Here is a 19,621-nt window from a genome sequence, read left to right on the forward strand (position 1 = left end):
AAAAAATCATTCATCATGACCACATGGGATTTATTCCTTGGATGCAAGGGTGGACAATACTTACAAATCAATCAGTGTGATATATCACATCAATAGGAGAAAGGATAAAAACCATATGATCATTTCAATAGAGGCAGGAAAAGCATTTGACAAGGTAGAACATCTATTCATGATAAAACCTCTTAAAGTAGGTTTAGAGGGAACATACCTCAACATGATAAAGGCCATATAAGAAAAACCCATAGGTGGGCGCCTGGGTGGCTCAGTTGGTTAAGCAACTGCCTTCGGCTCAGGTCATGATCCTGGAGTCCCAGGAGTGAGTCCCGCATCAGGCTCCCTGCTCAGCAGGGAGTCCGCTTCTCCCTCTGACCCTCTTCCCTCTCATGCTCTCTCTCTCTCTCAAATAAATAAATAAAATCTTTAAGGGCGCCTGGGTGGCTCAGTTGGTTAAGCCACTGCCTTTGGCTCAGGTCATGATCCTGGAGTCCCAGGATCGAGTCCCACATCGGGCTCCCTGCTCGGCGGGGAGTCTGCTTCTCCCTCTGACCCTCTCCCCTCTCATGTGCTCTCTCTCTCTCTCTCATTCTTTCTCTCAAATAAATAAATAAAATCTTTAAAAAAAAAAAAAAAGAAAAACCCATAGGTAACATCATACTCAGTCGTGAAAAACTGAGAGCTTTCCACCTAAGATCAGGAACAAGACAAGAATGTCCACTCTCACCACTTTTATGCAACTTAGTCCTGGAAGTCCTAGCCACAGCAATCAGGTAAGAAAAAGGTACAAAGGCATCCAAATTGGTAAGGAGGAATTAAAATTCATTATTTGCAGGACTTCATACCCTCTATAGAAAACCCTAAAGACTCCACCAAAAAACTACTAGAACTGATAAATGAATTCAGTAAAGTTGCAAGATACAAAACCAATGTGTAGCAATCTGTTGCACTTCTATACACTAATAACGAAGCAGCAGAAGGAAATTAGGAAAACAATCCCATTTACATTTGCACCAAAAACAATAAGGTACCAGGAATAAACCTAACCAAAGAGGTGAAAGACCTGTATTGTGAAAACTATAAAACATGGATGAAAGAAACTGAAGATGACACAAAGAAATGGAAAGACATTCCATGCTCACTGACTGGCAGAACAAACGTTAAAATGTCTGTACTATCCAAAACAATGTACAGATTTAATGCAATCCCTATCAAAATACTAACACCATTTTTCACAGAACTGGAAACAATCCTAAAATATGTATGGAACCATAAAAGACCCCAAATAGCCAGAGCAATTTTGAAAAAGAAAAGCAAAGCTAGAGGCATTACAATTCCAGACTTCAAGTATATTACAAAGTTGTAGTAATCAAAACAGTATAGTATTGGTACAAAAACAGAGACATAGATTAATGGAGCATAATAGAAAACCCAGAAAGAAACTCACAATTATATGGTCAATCAATCTTCAACAAAGCAGGAAAGAATACCCAATAGGAAAAAGTCTCTTCAACAAATGGTATTGGGAAAACTAGTCAGCTACGTGCAAAAGAATGAAACTGGACCACCTTTTTTCCCCCCACTTTCTTACACCGTACACAAAATTAAATTCCAAAATGGATTAAAAACCTAAATGTGAGACCTAAAACTAAAAATCCTAGAAGACAGCACTGGCAATGATGTCTTTGACACTGGTCATAGCAACATTTTTCTAGGTAGGTCTCCTGAGGCAAGGGAAACAAAAGCAAAAATAAACTATCAGGACTACATCAAAATAAGAAGCTTCTGCACAGTGAAAGAAACCATCAACAGAACAAAAGACATCCTGCTGAATGGGAGAAGATATTTGCAAATAATACACCAACAAGAGGTTAATATCCAAAATATGTAAAGAACTTATACAACTCACCACCCCCCAAAAATAATCCAAATAAAATGGGGACAGCACATATATAGACATTTCTCCAAAGAAGACAGAGAGATGGACAACAGATTCATGAAAAGGTGCTCAACATCACTAATCATCAGGGAAATGCGAATCAAAACCACAATGAGATATCACCTCACACCTGTCAAATGGCTACAATCAAAAACATAAGAAATAAAAGGTGTTGACCAGGATGTGGAGAAAAAGAAACACTTATGCACTATGGGAGGAATGCAAACTGGTGCAGCCACTGTGAAGAACTTTGTGGAGTTCCCTCAAAAAACTAAAAAGAGAAATACCGTATGATCCAGTAATTCCACTACTGGGTATTTACCCAAAGAAAACAAAAAAAACACTAATTCGAAAAGATATATGCACGCTATGTTTATTGCAGCAATATTCACAATAGCCAAACTATGGAAGCAACATATGAATGGATAAAGAAGAGGTGTATATACACAATGGAATATTACTCCGCCATAAAAAAGAATGAAATCTTGCCATTTGCAACAACACGGACGGATCTAGAGGATATAATGCTAAATGAAATAAGTCAGTCACAGAAAGATAAATACCATACGATTTCACTCATATCTGGAATTTAAAGAACAAAACAAATGAACAAAGAAAAAAAGAAACAAAAACAGACTCTTTATATATAGAGAATGGGTTACTGCCAGAGGGGAAGTGAGTGGGAGGATGGGTGAAATAGATGAAGGGATTCAGAATACATGTAAAACGGTAAGCATCGAGTAATGTATAGAACTGTTGAATCACTACTACAGTGTACATGTGAAACTAATGTAACACTGTATGTCAATTATACTAGAATAAAAAAAAGGTAAAAAAAAAAAACCTTGTCAAATAAAAAAGAAAAGAGGGCTCTGATAAAATCAGAAATGAAATGTTATGATTGACACCACCAAAATATAAAGGATTATATGCCAACAAACTGGACAACCTAGAAGAAATAAATTCATAGAAACACACAGTCCTAAGACTGAATCATGAAGAAACAGAAAACTTGAATAGTCAATTACTAGTGAGAAGATTGAATCAGTAATCAAAAACCTCCCAACAAACAAAAGTCCAGGACCAGATGGCTTACTGGTGAATTCTATCAAACATTCAAAGATTTAATACCTATCCTTCTCAACTCTTCCAAAAAATTGAAAAAGGAACACTCCCAAAATAATTTTGAGGCCAGCAAGCCGACAAGAAACCACAGAAAAAGAAAAGTACAGGCCATTATCAGTGACTAACATTAATGCAAAAATCCTCAACAAATTATTAGAAAACCAAATTTAAAAATATAGCAAAAGTTCATACATGATGATCAAATGGGATTTATTCCAGGGATGCTCATAGATTGGAGGAACTGCTATTGTTAAAATGTCCATACTCCCCAAAGCAATCTACAGATTCAATGTAATCCCTATCAAAATCCCAATGGTATTTTTCCATAGAACTAGACCAAATAATTCTGAAATTGTAGAAAATCACAAAAGATCCCAAATACCCAAAGCAATCTTGAGAAAGGAGAACAATGCTGATTTCAAACTACAGAACAAAGCTATAGTAATCAAAACAGTATGATAATGGCATAAAAATGCACACATGCATCAATGAACCAGAATTGTGAACCCAGAATTAAACCGACACATACATAGACAATGAATTTACAACAAAGGAGCCAAGAACATACAATGGAGAAATAAGTCTCTTCAAAAAATGGTACTGGGAAAGCTGGATAGCCACATGCAAAAAAATGAAACTAGACTAGTATCTTTCACCATACACAGAAATTAACTCAAATGGATTAAAGACTTGAATAAAAGACCTGAAACCATAAAATTCCTAGAAGAAAACATAGGTGGTAAGCTCCTCAATATGGGTTTTAGCAGTATTTTTGTGAATCTGACTCCAAAGGCAAGGAAAAGAGCCATAATAAACAAATGGGATTGCATCAAACTAAAAAGCTTCTGCACAGCAAAAGAAATCATCATCAAAACAAAAAGGCAACCTATTGAATGGGAGACTTTTGCAAATCATGTATCTGGTAAGGGATTAATATCCAAGATATATAAAGAACTCCTACAACTCAACAACAAAAAAAAACCTAGTTAAAAAATGGGTAGAGGATCTGAATAGACATTTTTTCCAAAGAAGACATACTGATGGCCAACAGTAACATAACAGGATGCTCAACATCACTAATCAGGGAAATACAAATCTAAAACACAATGAGGTATCATCTCACAATGGTTAGAATGGCTATTATCAAAAAGACAAGAAATAACAAGGCTTGGAGAGGATGTGGAGAAAAGTGGACCCTGTACTCTTCTTGGTAAAGCCACTATGGAAAACGGTATGGAGATTCCTCAACAAATTAAGAATAGAGCTATACTGAGCAGCTATTCCACTTCTGGGTATTTATCTTCAGAATGCAAATACACTGATTTCTTGAAAAGACGTGTGCATTCCTATGTTCAGTGCAGCATTATTTACAATAGCTGAGAAATAGAAACAACCTAAATGTCCATCTATGGTTGAATGAATAAAGATATGGTATACATACACAATGGACTACCACTTAGCCCAGAAAAAAAAAAAAGTTATCTTGCTATTTGTGACAACATGAATGGACCAGGAAGGTATTATGCTAAGTGAAATAAGTCAGATGGAAAAAGATAAACATGGTATGATTTCATTCATACGTGGAATCTAAAACAAAAACAAAAAAGAAATGAACAAAACAAAAACTCACAGATTCGTGGTTAGCAAAGAGGAAGGGGGTTGGGTGAAATGGGGGAAGACAGCACCTGTATGGTGACGGATGGTAAATAGCCTTTTAGTGGTGATCTCTCATAATGTTGTAAGTGGAAACTTATATAATGTTATATACCAGTTTGGCTTTAATAAAAAAAAAAAATTTCTGAGCAGGAATATCATGATAACAATTAAGGATGATTAGTTTGGCTCCAAACAAACTAGTAGGAAACACCTAAATTTAAGCAAAAATAACACATTTAAATATCTGCAAATGAAATCTTTTGCTTTCGGTAAAAACTCTATACGCTAAGTATATGACCCCGAAAACCCACTTGTCAAACTGCTACTAAATTTGACTCACTGGACTCCTTATGTTCTTACCCCAAGTTTCTAATTAGCATTTTTAAAAAGACCTGTGTCTTAGACCTGCCTTCAATGATTATAACTGGTAAACCGATTACCTTTTCTACTTCTAGCTTTGCAGGCGCAAAATCCTCATCAAGGGCTAAGCACTGAAGAAACAGCTGTAAGGCATCACCTAAAAAACCAGCATCCTGGAGTACTTTTCCTTTCCTGAAGTAGACCTTCAATGAAAGCACAAATACACAACTTTTACTGATAGAATTATTTTTGAGAAAAATCAGTATCAAGAAAAAAAATGGTTTGCTTGGAAATGTGCATTTTGAAACTCTGAATGACTCTGAGAAACCTAAAGCATTTCAAAGGTATATTTACACACTTGCCTGGAGAAGCACTTATGGAAAAATGACTCAAAACCATATTTCTAATTATATCACTTGAGTAATAAATCCAGAGGATTCTTTCTTTTTTAACAGTTTTGAAACTGTCCATACAGATAGTTTTCCATCTTATTCTTAATATACATTTGCCTTGTACTAACCAGTCAAGCCAGCATGGGATTTGGTATTGTTTTTCATATTAATTTATAATTTTTAGAGCATGCTTACTATATTGTCCTCAAAGGCATGGTTTCAAATGGGGAAAAAGTCATACAAAATAGTAACTTCGAGCTTAAAGAACATATACGGGACATGAACTGATTTGCCTTGGCAATTTGATAAAAAATTAGTAAACTGATTACATATATTTGCCTCAAGTCTTTTTTAAAAGCGCATGGGCAAGGCAACCTCCCTTGTCCCTATTTACTGTATTAAATCACTGCCTCATCTGGTCCCCATTTTCCAACTTCTGAAGGACCTCCTCTCTTTCCCTCAGTATACCTCCTCCAACAATTTTCAGTTTGGATCCAGTGGGACCAGTTTCATCTCTTTGAGGAAATTTTGCATACTCAAGTCTCTTATTTTTTTTTTTCCTCTGTGCCTTAAATTCAGGTTGTTCTTTAGTTAGGAAACAAAGGCTTCTTATGATTTAAAAATTATTAGATAGCCATCCACTCAAAATACTAACCCTAGATTTCTAGAACTCTATATATTTTATTTAAAGAGTCAAGAAATCTATTTTGTTAAAACTTATAACCATAACTGAAATGCATGTCCCCTACAGGTGAAATTTTTAAATGTAGGTAAATGTAAAACAGTAACTTTACCTCCGGCCAATTTGGCAGTTGAAAGAGAACTGCATTTAAATCTTCTATGGCTGCTTTAAACTCCTGGAGACCAGCATATGATTCCGCTCGGTAAATTTTTAGAGTCACATCACTGGGCTCTGAAACAAATATTTTATAAAGGTTTATTTTTTAAAATATTATTGTCCAATCCACAAAATACATACTAGATTAGGAACTGACTTCGTGATTCTGGCTAATAACCACCAAAGTAGAGTATAGGTGCAACCCACTTACATGTTGAATTTTATCTAGAAGTTTTTTTTTTTAAAGATTTTATTTATTTATCAGAGAGAGAGAGACAGAGGCAGGCAGAAGGAGAAGCAGGCTCCTTGCTCAGCAAGGAGCCTGATGTGGACCTCGATCCCAGGACCCTGGGATCATGACCTGAGCCGAAGGCAGACGCTTAACCAACTGAGCCACCCAGGCGTCCTTATCTAGAAGTTTTATTGTAAGACTATATGTGGATAATTTTAGCATAGGAAATGATGGTTTCTAAGTACTGGACATATTTTATAATATGAATAATCACCTCTAAGAAAAGTGTTTTCTTAAAATAGGGAGGGCATTCTATACAGATTTGAAAAGCAGGTCTTAGATGTTTAGAAGATTTGCATCTTTATGGTAAATCTTAATTTTGTATACCTTAATTTCTAAATCCTCACTTATAAACAACCATACGTGCAACTAGTGCACACTGAATTTCCACACTAACAAAGACTGACCAAGGCTCAAACTTAGGAGGGTATACAAGGGTCCTGATTCTGGAGGAAATGGGTTGACAATTTAAGAGGTCAAAATTTTAATTCCTGCCATTAGCACAAATGGTACTGGATCATCCCCAAACAGATTTAATTTCGAATGTTTCTGAGAAAAAGCTTTGTTGATAATTTCACTACCATCCTCTACATCTGCACTTGAGAAACCAAATTAGTATCCAATGGCATTCAGAATTTCAGTTAGCTGGTATCACCTGTGATACTACCATCAATTGTTACAGGTACGTAGATTCTAAATCAGAAGTCTAAGCCAAAAACTAATTTTCAGCACATCTACAGACAAAAGTAATCTGACTCTTCTTTTAAAGCTATTCATCTTTGAAGCCTTCAAAAATATGTACTTATGAAATAAAGCATTCATTGTGAAAAGGGTATAAAGACCCATAATGCCTCATTAAAAAAAAAAACAACTATAATAAAACTCCTCAATAGCTCCCTGGTTTACTACTTTTTAAATGATGGCTTTCCTACAGATAACTCTCAACAACGAGACTGGCCTTTTTCAGCTGATGCTTATTAAGAATTGGAACTATATTGTTCCTTCGAATTTATACCAATGAAAATGTTCAAAAGAAGAATGAAATATTTCAAGAAAATATTTCATGCTTCCTAAATAAAAAAGACATCTAGAATATTTTGTCTTTTGTTTCTTAAAGTAATATAATTGGAAACCATTATCTCTGAATAAAAACACATGGAAACTGAAAGCTCAATATGATTCATCAATCAAGAATGAAGAGTCCTGACACAAAACTTGACCCTATAGGTGTTCAAAAGATTTTATTTTATCCCTGTCTTTGAGGACAATCCAATTAGAAAATTTTATTTTATTGTGAAATTGGATCGTGTAATCTTGATTTGACAAAAACAACTGGAGTTCAGAAAATTGAGAGCAGTGCGTGCCAAAGTAGTCCAAGAATGAGTAGTCAATGCAAAACCATCAAAAAAAACACTGACAAATTAAGGACTGCTCACCCAGAGCTGGGGTGCTTCCAACAGCATCCTTGAGCCCCCCTTCTTTGCATCTCAGAGGGAGGGAGTTCACCGTTTCAGCAAGCAGCCCTTTCCATTCTTGGTTCCCTTAGGGGCTTTTTTTCATTTCAAATTTTTTCTTTTACAGCAGGTTCCCATTGCATCACACTTGATGCCTTGCACATTCAAAACTTTTGAATATCAAATCCTTTTATCAATGCTTTCACTACTCATTAGAGGTTCTTTGGGTTAGCACTGAAGCAAGTATACGAGAACACCAATGTCATTGATGTATCACACTTCTCCACTCTGACCAAAGTGAAAAAAGTTTCCCCTCTCCTCTCAACACAAAAACACTCAGGCTCTTGAGATTCCCTAGAGGCGGGCCTAAGAAGTTAGTATATATTAGAAGAGAAAAGGTACACATAAAATTACAAGAGGGCTAGATTTTAAAAGTCTTGCTCCCCAATTTTTCATAGGTAATATTTTTATTAAGAACTTCAAATGTTAATGGAAATGACTTTATAAGGGGGAAAAGAAAACCTCTTCAAGTGAGTTGAAAATTCCTAAAGCTTCTTAAGAGATTAGGGTCACCCCACCCACTTATTTTAAACCCTTAATTCTAAAAAAGAGCCAAATGCACTAGAGACCCTTGAATCGTCAAGGCATACAGTGTCTGCCCTCCATGTAAACTTCTGCAAAAGGCAATTGTAAACCACCCCTCTACCCCCAAAAAAACAAAACCCAAAAAACAACTATCAGCGCAGCTATGTTAGTAACTCAAGTTTGAAAGAGTCAACAAATGTTTCCAGTATGTTCTCTATGTGGCCTTGAGGACCCTGGAGTGAACAAGTCACCTCACTAAGCATGCTATCAGGTCATTACTGTGGGTACCCTAGTGCCTGGCACATTACAGACCCAATTTGTTGAAAAAGTGAAGAAATACAAAGATGTGGTTTGGGCTAATTTTACTAAAAGCATGATTTAACCCCCAGATCTTTATCTTCAGTTCTGAGCTTTTCAACCTGCCTTCAGATTCACCAAATTTATAACTGCCTGCTATAATTTCCTCAAACTCAGTACATTTCCATTAAAAAAAAGTCTTGGGACGCCTGGGTGGCTCAGTAGGTTAAGTGTCTGCCTTTGGCTCAGGTCATGATCCCAGGATCCTGGGCAGCTTCTCCCTCTCCCTCTGCCCCTCCCCCTGCTTATACTCTGTCAAATGAATAAAATCTTAAAAAAAAAAAAAAGTCTTTTTACTGTATTCTCTACTAGTAACACCCCTGACTTCCCAAATCAAATCTCCAACTTTGTCAATTTTACTTCCTTTATTTCTCAAATCTGTCCCTGCTCTTTTCCAATCTTAACTGCTAACAACTTTAGTTAAGAGTCCAGATCCAAATTTCTAAGATTTTTTCAATAGCTTGCTTACTGCTCTCCCCGCCTCCAGTCTTACCCTGCCTATACCCTCACCATCCAGAAGACCTGATAGGTATTTGAGCACAACAAATTCCTACACACCTGGCTCTTGACCCTCTCTCCAGCCTCACTTCCTATCATTATCAACCTCCCACTTTAGGCTCCAGTAATACCTAACCTCACCCCGCCCCTCATCTGCCATTCTATTTCATGCCTCATTCCTTTGCTCACAGAACTCCCTCCTCGTCAGAGCTCTACTTCAATACCCCACCTCCCCTTGGTCTGGGGAACTATTTCTCATCCAACAGGACTCAGCTCACCAATCTCTTCTCAAGATGCTTTCTTCTGAGACTACCCTCACTTGGCACATCATTAAGGATCAAGAGCAGGAACTCTGAGGTCACACTGCCTGGGTTCAACTTCTGGCACCTCCACTTACTTTTACTGTGCCTGGGGCCAAACAGCCAAACACCTCTGTACCTGTTTCTTCAGCTACAAAACTGAGGATGTTTCCTAAAATTTATTTTTATTTAAGAAACACCACTTACTATGATTTGCAACCTTCAGAACAATCCTACCTGGGTCTAGCACTGTCCACAGCTTCCCAGATAAGGAGGCTGAGCACAGAGAGTTTAAGTAACTTGCCCAAGATCCAAAAGCTAGGAAGTGATGGATTTAAGATTCTCCCTCGGGTGGTCCGGCTCCAGAGTCCTTGCTGTTCACCTCTGCAAATAACAGTATTTACCTCACAGGATTACTCAAGAGTAAGTTAATATATGCAAACTGCTCAGAACAGGGCTTGGTACATTATAAATGTTGGCTATTATGATTGTGTTTCTTCCCTGGATGTGCACTGCCTTCAGTCTAAATTCTGTTTTTGAGCTCCTTCCATTATTTCCTGTCTTTGTGTCCTCAAATCCTGGCTTTGCTAAATGTTTGGTGAGCAAGGGGAAATTCATTAAAATCTGTCCCCTTATGCTCAATTCATGCTCCCATTTTCTCTTCTCTTAGACCCAGTAATATTGCCAGTTGTCAGGCAAATAAAAAAAAACTGAGATAAAATTCTGCTTCACATCTTGAGGAAACCAGGTCTTAAGCTGCCAAGGCATTTCATGGGCTGAGGAGAGTTCTCCAGAATCCCAATTACTCATCTTTGTTCCAATCCTAAGGTTGTTTCCTTAGTTCATCTTCAAAAAACTTTTTTTCAGATTATAAATGTTTACTTATAAAATTTGAAAAACCTACAATATTAAGAAACATCTTTTACCCACCATAAAGAAATAACCAGTGTTGGCATATAACCTACACATTTTTCCTACGGTGTAGATTACATTTTTAATTTTATAGTTTTATGAATTCTACCTATAGACAGTTTATAAACTTCTTTTTAGTCAATGTAATTAAATCCACATGGTTTTTAATGGTTGCAAAATATCCTACCATATTCACAATCTATTTAAAAATACACTACTCAGCAGTTTGTACTTCCAATGTTTGCTAATATAAAAAGTACTACAGGGACCCCTGGGTGGCTCAGTTGGTTGATTGTGAGACTCTTAATTTCCGCTCAGGTCATAATCTCAGGGTCCGGGATGGAGCCCAGGCTTGGGCTCCACACTCAGCGGGGAGTGTGCTTGAAATTCTCTCACTCTGCCCCTCCCCCATTTGTGTGCTCTCTAAAATAAATAAATCTTAAAAAAAAAAGGTACAATGAACATCTCTCTGTATGCCTTTACGTATCTGTTTATTTCCTTAGTCACTGTCTATGAAGTTGAATGGCTGTGTAGAAAATTGTGTAGAAAATTATACATACATATATATATACAGTTTCAATACATTCTACTAGCCCTCCTTTTATAAAAACTTATTGTACACAGCAAAAGAAACAGTCAACAAAACCAAAAGACAACCGACAGAATGGGAGAAGATATTGCAAATGACATATCAGATGAAGGGCTAGTATCCAAAATCTATAAAGAACTTATTAAACTCAACACCCAAAGAACAAATAATCCAATCAGAAATGGGCAGAAGACACGAACAGACATTTTTCCAAAGAAGACATCCAAATGGCCAACAGACACATGAAAAAGTGCTCAACATCGCTCGGCATCAGGGAAATCCAAATCAAAACCTCAATGAGATACCACCTCACACCAGTCAGAATGGCTAAAATTAATAAGTCAGGAAACAACAGATATTGGCGGGGATGTGGAGAAAGGGGAACCCTCCTACACTGCTGGTGGGAATGTAAGCTGGTGTAGCCACTCTGGAAAAGAGTACAGAGGTTCCTCAAAAAGTTGAAAATAGAGCTACCATATGACCCAGCATTTGCACTACTGGGTATTTACCCCAAAGATACAAATGTAGGGGGCTGAAGGGCTAAGTGCACCCTGATATTTATAGCAGCAATGTCCACAACAGCCAAACTATGGAAAGAGCCAAGATATCCATCGACAGATGAACGGATAAAGATGTGGTGTATATATATATAATGGAATATTATGCAGCCATCAAAAGGAATGAAATCTTGCCATTTGCAACGATGTGGATGGAACTGGAGGGTATTATGTTGAGCGAAATAAGTCAGTCAGAGAAAGACATGTATCATATGACCTCACTGATATGAGGAATTCTTAATCTCAGGAAACAAACTGAGGGTTGCTGGAGTGGTGGGGGTTGGGAGGGATGGGGTGGCTGGGTGATAGACATGGGGGAGGGTATGTGCTATGGTGAGCGCTGTGAAGTGTGCAAGACTGTTGAATCACAGATCTGTACCTCTGAAGCAAATAATACATTATATATTAAAAAAAAAAGAAGATAGCAGGAGGGGAAGAATGGAGGGGGGGGAATTGGAGGGGGAGATGAACCATGAGAGACTATGGACTCTGAAAAACAAACTGAGGGTTCTAGAGGGGAGGGCGGTGGGAGGATGGGTTAGCCTGGTGATGGGTATTAAAGAGGGCACGTTCTGCATGGAGCACTGGGTGTTATATGCAAACAATGAATCATGGAACACTACATCAGAAAAAAAATACTAATGATGTAATGTATGGTGATTAACATAATAAAATTAAAAAAACTTATTGTACACTCCCACAAGCTGTGTATTTTTGTACTAGAAAAATACAAAAAAGTCATTGTTTTAATGTATTTTTCTTCAGTAAGTCTAACCTTTAAAACTATACATCTATTGGCTAGATTGTTTATGCATAAGAATAAACCTTCCATGTTCATAATCTTTTACTCGTTCTTCTGTCTTTTTCTTAGATTTATATGTTGACCTATTTCAACAATCTCAGTGGCTAACCAAAATGCCAAATTTCTTTGCTTCTATTACTTTTTCAAGTTCAGTATGGTAGGGCTTGGTTATCATAGTTAAACCAAAAGCCGCCTGGGTGGCTCAGTGGGTTAAGCAGCCGACTCCTTTGATTTTGGATCATGATCTCGGAGTCCTGCAATCAAGCCCCCGGGCTCTGTGCTCAGCGAGTAGTCTGCTTGGGATTCTCTCTCGCCCTCTCCCTCTGTGTCTGCCCCTTCCCCCCACCTCATGCTCTCTGTCTCTCTCTCTAAATCGTTAAATTAAAAGCTGCCCATTGACAAGTTATTAGTGATTGATTAATAAAGTCCAGGAATAGTAGTTTGGCATACTTATAATAACCATTGGATTTAGAACACCTGGGTTTATATCCCAGTTTGGACAGTTTACCTTACTCTCCACATCTCAGTATCCCCCTCTATACAATGTGTGTTGACAGCTAACACAATGCCTGGCACACAAATGCTCAATAAATAATAGGTATTGTTAATATTACAAAATATTTCAAAATAAGCTGAATAGCAATGAGATTAGCTCTCGATACAAGGTATCAGAAAGAGTATTTTCTTTTCTTTTACCCAAATAAACTGTTGCCAGGTGAGAAACATCTTTAGGGATTGGTAGTGCAGATTGGATAAAAGGAGGGGAAAGGAAAAAAAAAAAAAAGACTGATCGCATCCTACAAGGGGTGGGGTGGGAATTTGAACAGAAGCTTCTGTCTTGCATTTTAGAGTCTGTCATTCACCTTCTACAGTTAAACATTGTAACAATTTTGAAAAATATCTTTACAATGCAAGGCATAGAATACTATATAAATTCATTTAAATTTTCACTTGAATGTATCTAAGCCTCTTAGAAATATTCCACTAAATAGAAAAACCAATTCTGAATACACCAAAGGTTAATATATAAATAACTAGAAATCTAAGATAACAGATTAAAAAAAAACATGGAAATTATTTAAAACAGAGCACTTAATATTTACATAACCCATTTTCCCATCTTCTATATCAATAAGAATATGCCATTGTAACTAATCTTTGTAGTGACCCTGAAGCATTGCAAAAATCCTTAAAATGACTTCTGAATTAAAGAAAAGGTGAATCAGACATTTACTGCGTACAGGCTCAGTTTGTTAGAGGTCAGTTAAGCAATAAGCCCCTTTTCTTTTCAACAAATGCCAATTTGCTGCGATTTTATTTGTTTTTATTTTTTTAAAGATTTTATTTATTTGACAGAGAGAGACATAGCGAGTGAGGGGAACACAAGCAGGGGGAGTGGGAGAGGAAGAAGCAGGCTTCTCACCGAGCAGAGAGCCCGATGTGGGGCTCGATCCCAGGACCCTGGGATCATGACTTGAGCCAAAGGCAGACGCTTAACGACTGAGCCACCCAGGCACCCCCAATTTGCTGCAATTTTAAAAGAAATAAAAAAATACAAACTCTATAAGGACAGGGTCTTTATTTTGTCCACTTCTATATTTCCAGCACCTAAAACATGCCATGTATGTAGTAAGAACTCTGTAAATACCTGCTAAGAATACATGAGATTTATGATTTATATGCTAATTTTTAAAATCAATTTGAGTCTTAGAAGCAATATCCACATATCTGGTGCTTCTGCTTTCAGTTCTAACTTCGTTACTTACTTGCCTTAAGAAAGGCACTTAAAATTCTTGGAGCTCTCTTCTTCAATCTGTGAGTTAGGAATGCTAAAGTTGCTCTCCTACCTCACATGATCTTTTGTAAGGATCAGTTAAGATAACGGAAAGGAAAATATTTTGTGAACTATTAAACACCATATTAAGTGTCAATGTTAACTGTTTCAAGTGTTTTACAGATTAAGTTAGGCCATATGAAATGTACTGATGAAATTTAAATCTCTTCACATTAACCTAGTTAAGATATTAAACACCTTTACATTTTCCTCAAGTGTATTCAGTATTTACCTATAATTTGACTCATCTTTTTATAACTAAAGACTTTCAGGATCTGTATTTTATTGATGGATGCTAAAATGTTACTACTAATTCACATATATAGGCTAGAATCAGGATTTAACCCTCCCTCTGGTAATATTAATGTGGGAGAGAGAAAAAGACAGGACCTGACATCATAAAATTTAAATTTCAGCTAAATCATCTTCTAGTTGTAGCACAACTTTTACATTTAAAAAATATATTTTTAAAGACTTTACCTGAGAGAGAGCAAGAGCCCGAGAGAGCGCATGAGCAGGGGGAGGGAGAAGGGCAGAGGGAGAAGCAGACTCCCAATTCCCCAATTCGGGGCTGGATCCCTGGACCCTGAGCTCATGACCTGAGCAGAAGGCAGATGCTCAACCGACTGAGCCAGACAGGCGCCCCTAAAATTTTTTTAATTAACATTTATTAGGCACTTATTCTGTCAGGTGCTATTCAAAGCATTTTACATCTCAATTCTCCTAACAGCCCTAGGTAGTTGTTACTACTGTTATCTATCTACGAGGTACTCTTCTCACTTTTCAAATAGGGAAACCAAAACAAAAAGGTTAGACAACAGGCCCAAGGTCAGAGAGTAAGTGGAGGGCCATGCTGGGACTCAAGCCCGGGCCAAGAGCTGCCAGCACAGCTTTAACCACTAGGCCACATGGCCCCTCCACTGCCAGCCGCCTCAATTTCCTTCCCAGGTAAGGGTACTCCACAGGATTCTTTGTGAAGATCAAAGGATATACAAACATTTTTTTTAAATGCTTGATAATAGGCAAGAACTATATGATTAACACTAAAGACAAAAATTTACAAGTATTTTAAATAAACTGTTCTCCCCCTTATGACCTTTATTTTTTTTTTAAACCAGTTCAAACTGTAAAGTACAATGTTCTTTTGTCTTCTTTTGGCAGGGAGGGGTGTATATGGGGAGGAGGCAAGTCAGTGTTCATTAAAAATAAAAGGAAAATAGCATAGCAAAGTGGGATCATTTCAATAGGCTCTTAAGTATAAAGATCCAACACAGAAAAGACTTTTACATAATAGCCCTGAACTAAAGGGACAGAAAGTTATGAAACATCTGAGTTAATACCAAAAGATCAATAGACTAAATGTTATCTAAATATATTTCAATTCGACAGAAACTTATGTAATCTCAGTGGGAAACTTCTGATTTTGGAAAAGGTTTTCAAGGTTTCCTTTCTTGTCAACAGGAATGAATTTGGATGGGTGTGGGCTAACTGCAGACTAGATTATCTTTTTCTAGTTAATAGTGTTTAGTTTTTCATAAGAATTCTACAAAGAAATTGTAGTGGTCTTTTTTCATTATCAACAATGAAAAGTATCATTAGTAACTCCAACTGTACAATTTTAAACACATTTCAAATGCCTATCTAGTTAAGTAGCTGACTCTGAAAAAGTTAAAACCTAACTACAGATTTTTAACTCTACTAAACGTTTTTATTTATCCCAAAAATTGTTAGAACACTTCATATCTGTACTTTACCAACTACAATTTGTTAACTCTAAGATTTTTTTTCCCTATGTTGCACTAAAAATTTATGGGATGAAAAGAGTTATCCTTGTTACTAACATGCAGACACATTTTTGAGGATGGAATTAATGATTTTTGAAAGACCTCAGAAGAGGGAAAAACAGGCTCATGAGGTGAAAGAAGACTTGAGTTCTAGTTCCACAAAAGTAAGATTTAAATAGCTGAATAGGCAAAATTCCCATGTGCTGACCATGCAGACTGTCTTTAAAAAAGGAGAGTAGATACAGGTTTTTTTCTGTTAAAAATAATATCCTCAATCCAAGGCCCCAAATCTTCCTTAATTAAAAGATTACTGGTTATAGAACATTAAGCCAGACCTTAAATTAGTAAATGTGCTCACTGTTCTGTGGATTAAGACCTGAATTCTTATTAAGTGCCTAATTTAATTCTTATGGAGTGCACTATTTAATACTGCATAGTGCTATCAATAAGTTTCAGCCTTTATTTAATACTAGCAACAAAGAAAACTTCCCTGGAAATTTATCAACATTTTCAATGGATGAGCTATAAAGCCAGGACCAACCCCAGTGCAACATTTAGGAGAAATGGAGAATGTAATGTTGCCTGTACAACCAGCTACCTGTGTGACTGTAGGCAAGTCATGTCACTGCCCTAGCTTCTGCTTCGTTTTTAAAATGAGGACCATGGCCTAAATGGTCTGCACTTCCTCACTCAAACTTTATTTACCCAGAAAGGCGGAGCTGTCTGTATCAGAATTTTGTATTCCAACTAGATCTCTTTTGTTCGGGGTCTACCATTCTACTCCATTTTATAACTGCCTACACTTCCCATAAAGATACTGAAAGATATGAAAATATGCTAAGTTTATGTTTTGAACTCTAAAGGTATTAAATAATATACTATCACTAGTTCAAAATGACTAAGCACTTAGGATAAAAGACCCACAAAAATAGAGTTTCAGTTACAGTTTATAAATTTACCTAATACCTAATATCGGTTTATATTTTAGATGTCTCTCTCCGCGATTATTCCCGCCGGCATTATTTCATGCCAATAAAGACACCAATCTTGAAATATGCTTTATTTAACACAAGATTTAACAATGACACTATTGACATTTTGGGCCTGATAACTGTGTGGGAGGCTGTCCGGCGCACTCTCCGATGTTCAGCAGCATCCCTAGCCTCTACCCATGAGATGTACCGGCACTACTCTCACAAGGGGTGGCAACCAAAAAAATCTCCAGGGATTACCAGATACTGCTCTAGATAATGTCCTCCGGGGGTAAAATCCCCCCCGGGTGGGGGAACCACCGATTTAAAGAACTCTTCATTCTCCCTAGATAAGTCTGGCTGTGTCCCCTAAAACCACCTTAAGAGTGCTAACCTAGGCTAGGAAGTCGAAGCTGCTTCCGAAGAAACAGACAAAAGATCTAAAAGGCTCTTCCCACAGCCTGATCAAGAATGGAAAGGCAAACAAACGTGTCAAAGAACTCATCTGAGACTACCTCTTCATCTCGCCCGTGAACTAGGGGTATTCGAAAAGTAAGCACACGTGTGTTTACGAAATAAGTATGGTCTGAGAATTGGTAAACCATCAAGAGGAACCAGTGCTGCACACATTTTCAGGTAAGCCTGGACACCCCCTGGCAGCTCCGACACCCGCCCCAAGCCCAGGGGCCGGCGGGGCCTCCCGGAGCTGGGTGCGGGCGCGGAGCTCCCGCCACGCCCACCGGACGTCACCCGTTACACAACCCCCCCCCCCCACCCAGCTTATGCAATTCTGCCCTCCCGCGGCTTCCAATTGCCCCAGTGACTTTTGTGGGGTACGACGGTAAACGTTGCACGCCTAGCCTCGGTTGGAGAGATCCTCTCCCCACCCCTGCTGTCGTTGGCCCGCGGCGGACTCGGCCCGGCCCGGCCTGGCCGGCCAATTACAGGAAAGAGCGCGGCAGGAAGCGAGCGGCCGCTCCGGCTCGCCCAACTTCCACCCCATCCCGCGCTCCGGCGGCCTGGCCCCGACCACCCGCTCCGCTCGGGACGCTTCCTCCTGACCGCAAGGCCGCGGCTGAGGGAACCCCGAGCCTGTGCGCCCCTCCCCGCGCCGCGTCACAGTCGGCTCCGAAGGCGATCCCCATTGTGACCGAAGCACCCCGGGGCGCCGCCCCCTCCCACACCCTTCAGGACCCCGAAACCCTACAAGCGGGAGTGAGGCGGCCTCGGCGAGGCAGAAAAGGCCCCCTGGGGCGCAGACGAGCTCCGGGTAGCCGGCCCGTCGGGAAAGGAGGGTGGGGTCGCCCGGGCCCACGCCGCATCCCCGCGCGGTCACCTGCTCGCAGCGCCTCGCAGGCGGCGGCCAGGGCCTCCCGGTAGCGCCCCTGGTGCAGCAGTTCCCCGAGCCGGCCGGCCGCGCGGGCTCGCTCCCGCTGGCCCGGGAACCACTTCTCGGCCAGGTGGTTGAGGACGACGCTGGTTCTGAAGCCCGAGGCGGCGATGGCGGCGGCCAGAGGCGGCGGCCGCGGAGTGGTGCCCTCAGCATCAGTGGCGGCGGCGGGCGGCAGCCGGTCCCGGCAGAGGCGGCAGCGGGCACGGAGCTCTCTCCGCAGGCAGCGACGGCAGTAGCTGTGGCCACAGGGCACGGTCACCGGCTCGCTCAGGAAGCCCCGGCAGCCCAGGCAGCTGAGCAGCCCGCCCGCACCGGGGTCCGCGCCCGCTGCCAGGGTCGCGCTCCAGCCCAGCCCGTGGCGGAGCCGGTAGTTGAGCACCAGGCAGTCCACCAGGGTGCCGAGGCACTCGGGCCTGACCGGGGCCCCGCGGCGCAGCGCCGCCGCGTACGCCTCCAGCGCTCCCTTCAGGTGGCCGCCCAGTGCCAGCAGCTCGCCGCGGTGAAGCAGCAGCTCCCAGCGCTCCGACTCCGCCGCCGCGCGCTCCAGCCGGTCGCCGCTGCCGCCGCCCACTTCCCAGAACCGGCCCCGGCTCCGCGGCGTGGGGGCCATCTCCCGGCTCCCTCCTGGGGAGCTCCTCGCCACGTCCGGAGAAGACATGGCCCGCGGAGGGCTGCTCCGCCGCCGCCGCCCGCCGCCACGGTCGCGGAGCCTCCGGGGCGCGCGGCTCCGCACGCGGCCCGCGAGCTGGGGGGCGTGGCGCGCGGACACAGCGGGGCGGCGCGCGCCCGGGAAGCCCCGGGGGCGGGGCCTGGCGGGCGCGGGGCGGGGCGGAGCTTCGCTGAAGCGCCCGGGACTCCCCCGCACGGCCTGCGCCCCGGGTCCCGGAGGAGCCTACCGCCCGGCCCCGCCCCTTCAGAAGCCCCTCCCGGGGAGGAACCCGAGGTCAGATGATCCCCCAGCGGGGATCTAATTGGCTTTTCCCGAAATAA

General features: G+C 40.6%; 1 protein-coding gene across 1 annotated transcript in view; it reads right to left on the reverse strand.

Moving 5' to 3' along the window:
* LONRF1 (LON peptidase N-terminal domain and ring finger 1) overlaps positions 1-19,377 on the reverse strand; it is a 40,676-nt gene extending 21,299 nt beyond the window's left edge. The window contains exons 1-3 of the mRNA XM_027599064.2: positions 18,575-19,377; positions 6,261-6,379; positions 5,155-5,277 (exon numbers count right to left, since the gene is read on the reverse strand). Of these exons, the coding sequence (XP_027454865.1) occupies positions 5,155-5,277; positions 6,261-6,379; positions 18,575-19,289 (957 nt within the window). The 5' untranslated portion in view covers positions 19,290-19,377. The remainder of the gene's footprint in view (positions 1-5,154; positions 5,278-6,260; positions 6,380-18,574) is intronic.
* Positions 19,378-19,621: the final 244 nt, after the last annotated feature.

This window comes from Zalophus californianus, chromosome 2 (genome assembly GCF_009762305.2).
Source record: "Zalophus californianus isolate mZalCal1 chromosome 2, mZalCal1.pri.v2, whole genome shotgun sequence".
In the NCBI taxonomy this organism is placed as follows: Eukaryota; Metazoa; Chordata; class Mammalia; order Carnivora; family Otariidae; genus Zalophus; species Zalophus californianus.